Raw genomic sequence first — 13,699 nt, 5'->3', positions numbered from 1 at the left:
TTCACCTCCCTAACAACCCCATCCATAAACATCCATATATATTACAAGTTGGCAGCAGCATTCGTACCAGTGTCATCAGCAGTGGCAGCAACAGTGTCAGTGTCAGGAACCTCAGTAAAGACAGTGGTGACAGCATCAGAAGCTCTCCATCTGTTAACAGCAGCAGTGTCAGCATCTGCACCAGCACCGTCAGCAGTAACGTCAGCATCTGTGACAGCACCATCAGCAGAAGCTGGTGTCAGTAAGAACCACTTCATTAGAAGCCCCTATAAGACTGTCAGCCTGAGGAGCCACGTCAGCAATAACAGCAAGGGCGTCATCGTCAGCGGCGTCAGCATCAGCATGCTGACCGCGTGGTCAGCCGGCACTGGGTTTTCTAGCACACAGAGGTATGCGCTGTCATGTCCATTCACTACCATTCATTTCCCTTGGTGATCGTTCACGGCCGCTCTTTGAATATGGAAATGTGCATGCTATTATGACTCACCCGAACCTATGTTGGAGCCGGGGCTTGGACAGTCTCTATTAACAGCTTGAGCACGACGGCACGACCTCCCTAGGGCACGACGGCACGACCTCCCTAGGGCACGACGGCACGACCTCCCTAGGGCACGACGGCACGACCTCCCTAGGGCACGACGGCACGACCTCCCTAGGGCACGACGGTACGACCTCCCCAGGGCACGACGGTACGACCTCCATAGGGCACGACGGTACGACCTCCCCAGGGCACGACGGTACGACCTCCCCAGGGCACGACGGCACGACCTCCCTAGGGCACGACGGTACGACCTCAGGGCACGACGATACGACCTCCCTAGGGCACGACGGTACGACCTCTCGAGTACAACTGTACGAACCCTTGAATACGATGGTACGACCCTTAGGTACGATGGCGTGGTCTGTGGCTGACCCTTACGGATCAGGTCAGAGAATAAGGGTCGTGCCGGCGTGATCACGGGTCGTACCGCCGGGCTCAAGGGTCGTTCTGAAGAGACGGACTATCATAAAATCCTCATAACACACTCTGGGGCGCACGGGGTGTGTTGTGTCCACCATGGTACATCCAGTGTCGACTCTCCACTGTGTGATGTGTCCACTTTATGGGCTGTCCACTGCGTGAAATATATGCTGTAAGGGCTGTCTACAGTGTGAAGTGTCCACTGTGTAACATATATGCTATATAGGCTGTCTACAGTGTGAAGTTTACACTGTATGGGTTGTCCACTGTGTAAAAATATATGCTATGTGGGCTGTATACAGTGTGAAGTGTCCACTTTATGGGATGTCCACCGTCCGTGTCCCACCTATACAGCATCATCACCTTTCCCACCTCACCTCCCCGTATTATCACTTACCAATGATGGCCTATCACTGCCAACACCATAGCCACCATGATGGCCTATTACTGCCAACTCCACAGCCACCATGATGGCTCATCCCTGCCAACACCACAACCACCATGATGCCACCATGATGGCTCATCCCTGCCAACACCACAACCACCATGATGGCCTGTCACTTCCAACAGCACAGCCACCATGATGGCTCATCCCTGCCAACACCACAGCCCCCATGATGGCCTGTCACTGCCAACACCACAGCCACCATAGTGGCTCATCCCTGCCAACACCACAGCCACCATGATGGCCTATCACTGCCAATACCACAGCCACCATGATGGCTCATCCCTGACAATATCACAGCCACCATGATGGCTCATCCCTGCCAACACCACAGCCACCATGATGGCTCATCACTGCCAACAAGAGGGTGTGGGGAAGTGTCGTTGTTCAAGTTTGCCTCACCTCCGGAGTAGGTACCTTACCACCTCAGGGCTGGCTCAGCTCAAGTCTAAGGTTGCACCATGCCCCATTTCGCATCTCTCACTACAAGGCTTGACTTTCTTATCCCCTGGATTCATTTGTCTTCCTCATTCTTAGGTTTGGTTCTAAGATTCATGTGTACACTCACAGCTCTCCACAGACCATCCCACGTACACTCACAGCTCTCCACAGACCATCACACGTACACTCACAGCTCTCCACAGACCATCACACGTACACTCACAGCTCTCCACAGACCATCACACGTGAAGACCTCGAACGCGGTGCTACACAGGCGGCTGTCGGAGTTGGAGTTGGTCTTGTACAACAACAACATGGAGACGAGAGAAGAGAGAGAGAGAGAGAGAGAGAGAGAGAGAGAGAGAGAGAGAGAGAGAGAGAGAGAGAGAGAGAGAGAGAGAGGGCAGCAGTAGACTCAAGGTGCAGTCATGACGGGAAGGGCTACATCACGCTCCAACGTTGGGAATTATCACCGTTTTGGACACCTAGTGAAATTTTGTTAGGTTTGGTTTGGTTAGAACAGTTTTTCCGATGGTTTTGGACGCCTTTTTTTGAACGATCGTGACCTTCATTTCTAACGTAAATCACCTTTTTTTTTTTTTGTGATTCCCCCACCCCAAACCTCCCAGTTCCCACTGGTGGTTCCCCATGATCGTTGGATGGGGTGGGTGGAGGAGGGTGGCAGGGGATATCTCTAAAGGTAGTGATTTGTGGCAGGAATGAATGTCAGACTCGTCGCAGAACACATCAAGAATCGTCGGAAAAACATAATCTTCAACCTCCAGTTGGAAACGGTAATTCTAGCCAAGGTTGCCTGCACGCTGCTCTAGAATGACGTTACGAGGCGGGTTCTCCAGCGAAGGAGTCGTTCGAAATCGGCACCAGCAACCCCCGGAAGCCCCGGATAAACCCTGTGGAAAACCCGGAAGAAAAAGAGGCGAAGCTAACTAACTTAACAGCTGTCTCGTGAGCACGACGGCTCGATCCTTGGCTACGATGGCATGGCGACCTCGAGTACGACCTTTGAACACGACCCTTGGGTATGATGAGCTGACCCTTGAAGGCCAGATCAAAGGGCGTCACCGTAATCTAATATGGTAAGGTTCCGGTCAAGGGTCATGCCGTCGTGATAAAGAGGTTAAATGAAGTCTTACAGACCAGTCACACAAGTCCCATACACCCTTCACAAGCCCCTAAGACCAGTCAAAGCCTTACAGACCAGTCACAAGCCCCATAGACCACTCACAAGTCCCACAGACCACTCACAATCCCAACAGACCACTCACAAGCCCCATAGACCAGTCACAAGTCCAATAGACCATTCACAAGCCCTATAGACCAATAACAAGACCAACAGACCACTCACAAGCCCAACAGACCAATCATATCGTGCAAACTGTTTTCTAAGCTGAGCAATTTGTCTCCACGGGGAATTCCATACACGCATGGGCCAACAAGTCTGTATGTAACTATATGTTTGTACTGTGTTGGTGGGGGGTAGTGTGCTCTCGTGTTGGACCCCCCACCTCCCGAACATTCTCGACGATCATACAGGTTTCTAAACTTCCGTGTGGTGCTCCCCCCCCCCCACACTTATCGTAGCCTCGTTCGTTGTATGCCATTCATCCACCACCCTTACAGAAGTACTTCTTGACGTCCCTTCGAACGAGTTTCTTCTTTCAGGTTGTGACCCCTGGATGTTCTATCCCTGCACCTTTCAAAGATCTGTGCACTCTCCACTTTACATCATTACGCTGATTTGAAATGCGTAAAAGTTGTGATCAGGTCACCCCTCACTCTTCTCTCACCCATGGTGGGCAAATTCAAGCCCTCTAAACTAGTCCTGTAAGTCGTCTATCTTAATTCTTGTACCATTTTTATGGCCCTCTTCTGAACCTTTATTGGTTTTGTGCGTCTTTAGGTCCGTTGACCAAACTTTAGAAGCAGAATCTACTTTTGGCCTGTGTGTGTGTGTGTAGAGAGAGAGAGAGAGAGAGAGAGAGAGAGAGAGAGAGAGAGAGAGAGAGAGAGAGAGAGAGAGAGAGCAAAATGACCCTTATAACTGGCGTGTATAACCCGAACTGTGGCAGTGGTCGGGATGACAGCACAAGCCTGGAAGAGTGGAGGGCTGGTGGAGATGCCTGTTGAAGGGAAGGGCTGGTGGAAAAGCATGGTAGAAGGTGGAGGGCTGTTGAAGAGGCCTGGGTGAGGGTGGAGGGCTGGTGGAGAGGCCTGGGTGAAGATGGAGGGCTGTTGGAGAACCCTAGAAGAAGGAGGAGGGCTGGTGGGAAGGCCTGGGTGAAGATGGAGGGCTGTTGGAGAACCCTGGGTGAAGGTGGAGGGCTGGTAGAGAAGCCTGGGTGAAGGTGGAGGGCTGGTGGAGAGGCCTAGAAGAAGGTGGAGAGGCTTGAGTGAAGCTGGAGGGGTAGTGAAGAAATCCGAGTGAAGGTGGTGGATTCGTGGAAGGTTCTGGGTGAAGGTGGTGGAGTGGTGGGCAAGGCTCGGACCGCTGCCACAGTTGATGGTTGCACCCTGGGGGCTGGCCTACCTGGCTAGGCCTACCTAACATGGGGAAGAGAGCACAGGCCGGGGTGGCGGCGGGAGGGCTACAGCCCCTGGGGGACGCCCTAGCTATGTATGTTCGGGGAAGCTGGGCGGGTCTGAGGGGGAGGGGGGGGAGGCTGCGAATGTCCAGAGGAGGCCGAGGATGTCCCAGATTGGCTGAAGAGGTCCCAGGGAAGCCAGGCAGTCCTGGGTAGGTTCAGGAGGTTTGGGGAAGGTCCTTGGTATGCTGGGGAGTTTAATGGGAACTAGGGTTATCCGTGGGAAGCTGAGGAGGTCTGAGAGGCTGGGGAGGCCCCTGGAAAGGTGGGGAGATCCTCAGAGGCTGGGGTATTCCTTGGGATGCTGGGGAAGCCGTTAAAAGACTCGGGTGGTCCTAAGAATGCCGGGGAGGTCCTTGAGGAGTTGGGGTGGTCCTATTAGATGCTGGGGAAGCCCTTGAGAAGTTGGGGTGGTCGTACGCATACTGTGTGGACGTGCGGATGCTGGGGAGGTCCTTAGAGGACTGGGGCTGTCCTATGGATGCTGGGAAGGTAGGCAGGAGGAGATGTAGTAAGAAGGCCTCCTGGAGGAGGAATATCTGCGGGCCAGCGACGTGTGGGACACGTCGCCCTCTCGACAAATTCCTTCCAAGGCAGCAGCAGCAGCAGCGACTGCAGCAGCCTAGCCTCCTTGCCGCCCTGGTACTCCCTGGGCCTCGTGGCCGGGCACCGCCGTCTGGTCCGCTTCTAAATATTCCAGGTAGCACAGCCTCGTCCGCGGCGGCAGGGTCGTCGACTGGCACCATGCACGGGGCGTAAATGCACGCACGACCTCGGCTTTCCGCAAGGAAATACCTCGGAAAGGTGGGGGGGGGGGGGGATGTTGTTATAATGGCGGGGGCCGGACGCCCCTGGAAGGCCAGGGGTTGGCGTAGCAAGATCGCCGCCGTCGTCGCGAGATGAGTGGCTCCGTGGCCATGTAAAAGACCCGTGATAAGATACATAAGCGAGGCGTGGGGGTAAAGAACACAACAAAAACCATACCAGAATAAATCGGGCAGGAACGTCCCTCCTGCTCGGCTGCCGCTCGCAGGCACGCCGGCCGCAACCCTCCCTCCGACACGCACCTTAATGGCCTCTACGGCCTCCCGCTATAAGGCGTTACATCAGACTCCAGCCGCAACGACCAAACAGACTAATTAGCTCTCTCGGGATCCGACGCATAAGAGTTACTTTTGCATGCATTTCACCATGGATTCTAATGGCTAAATATTCTCTAGGAAATAAGTATAGGAAAAGGTTTCAGAATGGTGGAAGACCATAGCAAGCTGACCACATTTGGCCGCCATGTCTAAAAACGCACTGAAGTTGTCGAAGGCTTCAAAATGTATTCACACACACACACACACACACACACACACCATATACGGTGAAATGTTTCACATGCGTCTCTGCTCCACCAAAACTGAGAATTTCGAAAATCTTTTATTAATACAAAAAGTTTGAGATGTATGTTTATTCAAGTATCGAAGGATAAACTACATATTTAGACGCATCATTTCCGTCATGAAACATAATTTCACGTAAGCAACAAATTTCACACAATAGGTGTTTATGTCCATATTTAATGGTAATTTGTCAGTGTTAAACGTGGCGTAACTTTCCCCCAAAAGATATATATATATATATATATATATATATATATATATATATATATATATATATATATATATATATATATATAACAAACTTTGATAAATAATGACAAAGTCGTACGCCCGGCAATCCAGCCGCATGCCGACAGGCCTCCGAACGGCCTTCCGTCAAACGCTTGGGTAACACTGTCGTACGACAAAAGCGTGCTCCGCCTGAGTAAATTTTGGTCCTTTGCGTCTTGTGGCCTGTGTAAGTCTCCTAAGATTTTCTATTCTAACTACAGTCATCTTGAGAGTCTTGGGAAGAACTCCTATCGGAGAAAGAAACAAAGATTGTTCTCCCTGTTCCCCAAGGCTGAGCGATAGTTTGAGTGGCTGTATGCGGCCAGTAGAAGGGTCCCGTTACTGCAGTTATTCCAATACAGTGGAGTCCAACGTAGGAATGTGAAGTAGCGAAGTGAATCGTAAAAAAATGATTAAATTGACAGTTTCTGTTACGAAACCAGTACATACGGGCTGACTGCGACATGAACAGTGGAGGTCACAGAAGTACAACCCTGCTCAAGACTCGTGTTGTAAGGGAAAGAGAAGTACAACCCAGCTAGTGGCTCTCGTCGTAACGGGGACAGAAACACATTCCTTCCGGGAATCTCGCTGTAACGGAGGCAGAAACACAACCCTTCTGGAACCCTCGTTGTGACGGAGACAGAAACACAACCCTTCTGGAACTCTCGTTGTGACGGAGGCAGAAACACAACCCTTCTGGAACCCTCGTTGTGACGGAGACAGAAACACAACCCTTCTGGAACTCTCGTTGTGACGGAGGCAGAAACACAACCCTTCTGGAACCCTCGTTGTGACGGAGACAGAAACACAACCCTTCTGGAACTCTCGTTGTGACGGAGGCAGAAACACAACCCTTCTGGAACTCTCGTTGTGACGGAGGCAGAAACACAACCCCTCTGGAACTCTCGTTGTGACGGAGGCAGAAACACAACCCCTTGCTGGGACTCCCGTTGTAACAGAAACACAACCCTCCTAAGTAGGACTCTCCTTCCAACAAGAGTTCTTTTCGCGGACTGGAAACGTAGACACGTAAGCAGCAGCAAGACTGTACCCGTAGCAGGGGGAGGAGTCGGCCGCCCTGGCCTGTACTGGGCGGCCGACTCGTCTTACCTTCTGCTGCAGGCTGATGACTCCTCCGTCAGTATTCCCAGGCCAGCACACGGCCGCCTCCCCTGCCATCGCCCCGTCCCCCATCACCAAGTCCATCACAACTTTCGATACAGAATTTTGGGAAATTTAAATCTCTTCTGTTTGTAGTATCCTAATAACTCGTACCATACAATAATTCCCTCACTACCTAACCTTCCACACTTAATACACTTTCTCGACAACTCTTCGTCTTCGACACAACGCCATTAGAGACAATTTTGAGATATCTCTTAAAATTCTACACTGCTGACAAATGTGAGAGATTTAAATAAGACCAACACTCGTAGACTATGGCTTACATTATTAGTGCACAAGGTCAGTCCCTTTTTCTGAATCTTGTAAGGAAAATTTCACCATAAGAGACATTTGTAAGGTTTTTTATTTATTGCTGGTACATTTCTGCAATTAATTACCGGCGCGTGAGGCAGCTGTGTGAACAGTACTTCTCTCGATAACCGCCAAAATGCACCCGCAGAATTCAAATCTCGTTCCTCTACGAAATTCATCGAATACAACTATGATTAGATCCAACTTTCGGATCTAATTTAGAAATCTTTCGAAAAAGTCGGTTGAAGATCTAATTGTTAAGCATGTGTTACTGCAGTTTAATCACCTGTTGTAAATTAACCTCTCGCTGACCGGGATCAAGAGTTGTTACGGGAAAGAAGAAAAAAAAAAATAACGTTTTTCTTTAGCTCGAGTTTCTCTAATCGGAATAGGCATATTAACCCTTGGCTTGATTGGGGTGTTGGTAGCGGCCATTACTGGAGCGGTGACTGGGAATTTTGGGGGATAAGGGTGTCCGAAACAAAGCGGGAAGGATCGAGGGGCAGCGAGGCGCCATCTTGCGGCCAACACCTGACCATCTGCAGGGCATGGCGGGACTCGGGAGCAGGTACTCCCCTTGTTGGAGCCCGCATCATACCTCCCGGATCTCTACCACTCAAGCACGCATTTTAATATATACCACAACACCTTTTCCATCGTGTTTCCCGTCTAAAACTACAGGGAATAGAATGGTTTTTAAATTAGGACGGTTTAAATAAGGAGTAAAAGTTAGTTCCGAGATGTAACGGCGGGAAAATGAAGTCGAACAGCAGATAACCCAACCGAGAGTCATTCGTCCATAGCTGTTAGCTGGGGCAGGTAACCCGCATCACCATACCTGCACCATCACCACCATATCTGCACCATCACCACCATACCTGCACTATCATCACGATACCTGCACCATCACCATACCTGCACTATCATCACCATACCTGCACCATCACCTCCGTACCTGCACCATCATCATACTTGAACCATCATCACCTTACCTGAACCATTACCACCATACCTGCACCACCACTATACCAGAACTATCACCACCATACCTGCACTGTCACCATAGCTGATCCATCACCACCTTGCACCACCATCATTATAACTACATTATCACCATAATATTTACACCATCACCATACCTCTGCACTACCTACACCACCAATATACATATATTCCTGCAAATCATGACACCATCACCATACCTATAGCACCACCACCACAGCCTTACCACAGCTGCACACCACCCCACCATACCCCATCACCACGACACCATATACACAGTCATGGCCACCATACTTTCACCATGACCACCATACCTGCACACTCACGAAACTGCCACCTTATAAGCACAACTGTTCACCACCACACCTCTGCCTACCACATTCCTTTGCAAGCATGACACAGTGTCACAACCTCAGTCACCATAATGTTCACAACCCCCTGCACCATATAGCCATACCTTTACTACCATCTACCATACCTAGGCAACTATGACTAATATATTTCTTCACCATACATGCGTAATACAAACAAGTATACTCCAAGACCAACATATCTGCACAACCATGATCACCATACCACCATCTCACCATACCTGCACAACTATGATCACCATACCTCCATCTCACCATACCTGCACAACCATGATCACCATACCTCCATCTCACCATACCTGCACAACCATGATCACCATAACTGCACAACCATGATCACCATACCTCCATCTCACCATACTTGCACAACCATGATCACCATACCACCATCTCACCATACCTGCACAACCATGATCACCATACCTCCATCTCACCATACCTGCACAACCATGATCACCATACCTCCATCTCACCATAACTGCACAACCAGTAACTGCCATACCACCATACACAATCATGAAATCATCATCAAACACAAACAAAATCCGTACCTTCACTATACCTACACATCGGACCTCACCATAGACACAGAGCATGTCATAATGACTTCAAAAACCACATCACCACACCTGGACGACCACCACACAATCAGCACCATACCTAAATACCATCACACCATCACCACCATAACTGCACCAGTATCATACCTACACTACCATCAAAACTATACAACCAGTATCATACCTACACTACCATCACATCACCATCATAACTATACAACCAATATCATACCTACACTACCATCACATCACCACCATAACTGAACCAATATCATACCTACACTACCATCACATCACCATCATAACTATACAACCAATATCATACCTACACTACCATCATATCACCACCATAACTGAACCAATATCATACCTACACTACCATCACATCACCACCATGAGTATGCGGTCACTACCATACCTCCACGAAATAATATGTCTGCCAACACATTATGACGCCATACCACCCCAGCTGTACAACCATTATATAAGTACCGCTACCATAACATGTCTCCTCCCTTGAGAACGTCGATAAGATGGCTTGGCCTTTGACGTGACCCTGCAGAGTCGGGGGTGGGTCAAAGGTCAGGCCACCATACCCAAGGATCGTACCCGTCGCACTCAAAGGTCGTATCTGTGGATGAGGGGGTTGTGATAAGCAACGTTTACTGTGTAGTGATGATGTGTAATTTACCCGGGTAATAATCTGTACTGTACGGTGTGAGGGAGTTTTACACTCGTGGGGTCCCACTCTCTCTCTCTCTCTCTCTCTCTCTCTCTCTCTCTCTCTCTCTCTCTCTCTCTCTCTCTCTCTCTCTCTCTCCCTATTACGCAGTTTTTTTTTTTAAACTGTGATGTGTTGTGAGCATTTGATATTTCATCTGGTGTATTTTATTATTGGTTTGTTACGGGAAGAGACACGTGTGTGTGTGTTTGTGTGTGTGTGTGTGTGTGTGTGTGTGTAACAAAAAAGCACGAACCACACTTTTTTTTTTTTTTCGCCACCCAAATTGTCGCACGAACGTCACCCCCTCATGATACGGGGAAAGCAACTCCCCGTTTGGAAGGCTTGCAAACTGTCTTTCCTACCCCCACGGTGGCTGATGTAAAGTCCCCCGAGAAGACAGGGAACGTGTTGGGGACACTGGAGACCATGGTGGTGGTGGTTGTGGTCAGGAAGCCATGGAGGCATCACAACATGCAGAGGATATTGAGAGACTCGGTGAGATGATAGTCTGCCGAAATAACAGATACGGAAGGAGCTGAGTGGTTGGTGTTGGCCTGTGGGACGCCGCGACAAGAGCTGACGAAGACTTGTCCCCCCCGCTCAGCGTGCCTCGGGAACGTCCACGGCAGGAGACCGCTGGTGTGTAAGGGCGTACACCAGCGAGGTTCTGCGGTGGGGGTATATACTGAAGGAGGAGGGTACGCGGATCAACGGCCTCCAGCACCGACAGCCACCCGAGGAGGATAGCTCCGCCCTGGTCACTGACGGAGGGCTTGTGGGGTGCCAACACACACACACACACACACACACACACACAGTCAGCCATGGGAACGAAATGAACAACGGCGAAGCTATATACTGATCCGATTTGAGCATCTTATGCAAATCTATGTAAATATATATATATATATATATATATATATATATATATATATATATATATATATATATATATATATATATATATATATATATATATATAACTAAGAATATCCATTTCTAACCACAGATAAACCCGCAACCTATCGTTGCGATGCCCCTCTACAACCCGAGCTGTACACACCCACGTTAGCAAGGCATGAGTCTGTGATGAGGGAGTACAACAACAACAACAACAACAACAACAACAATAACAATAATAATAATAATAATACTTCATGACTCCTTCTACTGGGACACCATCTAAGCCGCTTGTGGTGGGGGACACCGCCTCCACCTTCATCCTCCCCCACTCGACCCCACAACACCCCATGTGTCCACCTGCAACCACACCACCACCACCACCATTCCACTTCCTTCCACACCACAGCTCACCACCACCACCACCGCCGCCGCCCACCTCCGCCCACAATACCTGGTAGCCAGCAAAGCGACGGAATGCACGTTTTTGTTTTTAATTACAAGGAAGAAGACAGCGCGTAAAATATATGTGCTAAACACCAACAAGGGACTAAGTGTAAGGGCAGCGTTGGGCGAGCTGGCCGCAGGGTTAGCCAGCACATCCGACCTTCAGGGCCGGCCGTTGGCCAGCCTCCACTACAGCAGTGGAGGCTCCACACTAGGGAAGTGAACTGGCCATCGATTATAAATTGTCTTCATTACATTTACGGTCCACTAAAACTGTCGTGAACCTATTGTTCAATTTTAATGACCTCTCTCTCTCTCTCTCTCTCTCTCTCTCTCTCTCTCTCTCTCTCTCTCTCTCTCTCTCTCTCTCCTTTCCCAGAACCTGAGATATGTGAAAGCGTAAAATACATTTCCTTTTTGTCCTTCCCCACCCCCCTAGAAAGCCACTGAATTGTCCACCTTACCTCCAAACCTCCAACCTCACCATCAAATACCTAGTAGCCCCCCCCATCACCATTAACTCTACCCCCTTCAGTACACCATAAACCCCAGTGCCCCATCACCACCACCTCTACCCCCCTTCACTATACCATCAACCCCAGTATCCCATCACCACCACCTCTACCCCCCTTCACAATACCATCAACCCCAGTGCCCCATCACCATCAACTGTACCTCTTCACTATACCATCAACCCCTATACCCCATCACCATCAACTCTAATCCCTCACTATACCATCAAACTTAGTACCCCATCACCATCAGCTTCTCTCCACGGCCACATCAACTCCACTCAAACCCCAGAACCCCTGAGGTTGATGGTGGTGGTGGTGGCGGCCGGGTCCAAATATTGACACAAGGAGACCTTGGATGCTATACAAGCTATGGGGGGATGGGGCTGGACACCACCCTCCCCTCCCCCTTTCCCGGCTAGCCAGCTAGTACTCCCCGTCACGGGTTGGCTGGCCTCTCTCTCTCTCTCTCTCTCTCTCTCTCTCTCTCTCTCTCTCTCTCTCTCTCTCTCTCTCTCTCTCTCCCGTCACAGGCGGTAACAGTTTCGTCACAGTCATTGTAACATCTGGTGTAGTGTGTGTGTGTGTGTGTGTGTGTGTGTGATAACCAGAATATGCACAAAAGGTCGAGTATTACATTTGTGGGGTCCTTCTCCTTGAACCCCTCTTTCGTTTTTATCACCGAGTATAGTTTCAACATACATAATGTTCTCCTCCTTATTTCCTGCTTCAGTTGTCTAGTTCCAATCATCCAAAAGTTTGCGTCTAGAAAATCATGTTTTTCTCCACATCTTTTCCAAGTTCGTCGTCTTGTTCAGGTGCCTCTTGTGTTCACTGGTGTTATCAGTCCCTCCCATCTCGAAGTATCTGTTCCACGCCGACTATCGTCAAACCCAGCCCCACAAAGTGTAAGGTTACATAAGAAATATCTGGATGGTAAAATATAAGTTATCTCAAGTCCCTCCAACTGTCTCCTTCCACTGGAGAGGCTTAGGTGTCTCTCGAGTCCCCCCCCCCTCTTAAATGTCTTCGGGAGAGAGAGAGAGAGAGAGAGAGAGAGAGAGAGAGAGAGAGAGAGAGAGATATGAATATCTCATGTCCCTCCAACTGTCTCCTTCCAGAGAGAGAGAGAGAGAGAGAGAGAGAGAGAGAGAGAGAGAGAGAGAGAGAGAGACTTGCACAAGAGACACCAATGACACGGCAGAGCGTCTGTGTGTGTACTCACCTCGAAGGAGAGTTTGCCGATATTGGACCACTGGAACGTGGAGATGAGCTTCCTCGTCGGGTGTACAGGTCCCGGCTCCTCCTGCAGAGTAGGAGGAACACACAGTGTAAGTAAAGCTCAGATCATGGCACTTAAACCTAAGTTCCTCATGGCATAAACCTTACAAACGAACACCCGCTTGTGTTACAGTCGTAGTCTTAGCCCTCACACATGCAACAGACTTAACGACTCCACGATCCTTGAACGCAAGAGGTCAACGCCTGGGTTTGGTGGCACGTATGGCCTTTGACCTGACCCTGTATAGGGTATGAGGTAAAGGGTAAAGTCACCATACCAGTGGTTGGTACCCTCCTGCTTTTAAGGGTCGACAC

General features: G+C 49.7%; 1 protein-coding gene across 2 annotated transcripts in view; it reads right to left on the bottom strand.

The window, feature by feature from the left end:
- The window catches only part of ex (FERM domain containing expanded), a 153,123-nt gene that overhangs the window by 45,419 nt on the left and 94,005 nt on the right, over window positions 1-13,699 (bottom strand). For both annotated transcript variants that reach the window (XM_071678272.1, XM_071678273.1), the window contains exon 8: window positions 13,329-13,409. In XM_071678272.1, the coding sequence (XP_071534373.1) occupies window positions 13,329-13,409 (81 nt within the window). The remainder of the gene's footprint in view (window positions 1-13,328; window positions 13,410-13,699) is intronic.

Source organism: Panulirus ornatus, chromosome 27, assembly GCF_036320965.1.
Source record: "Panulirus ornatus isolate Po-2019 chromosome 27, ASM3632096v1, whole genome shotgun sequence".
Classification (NCBI taxonomy): Eukaryota; Metazoa; Arthropoda; class Malacostraca; order Decapoda; family Palinuridae; genus Panulirus; species Panulirus ornatus.
Note: the sequence above shows the minus strand (reverse complement) of the source record. Positions and strands in the feature narration are given on the sequence as shown.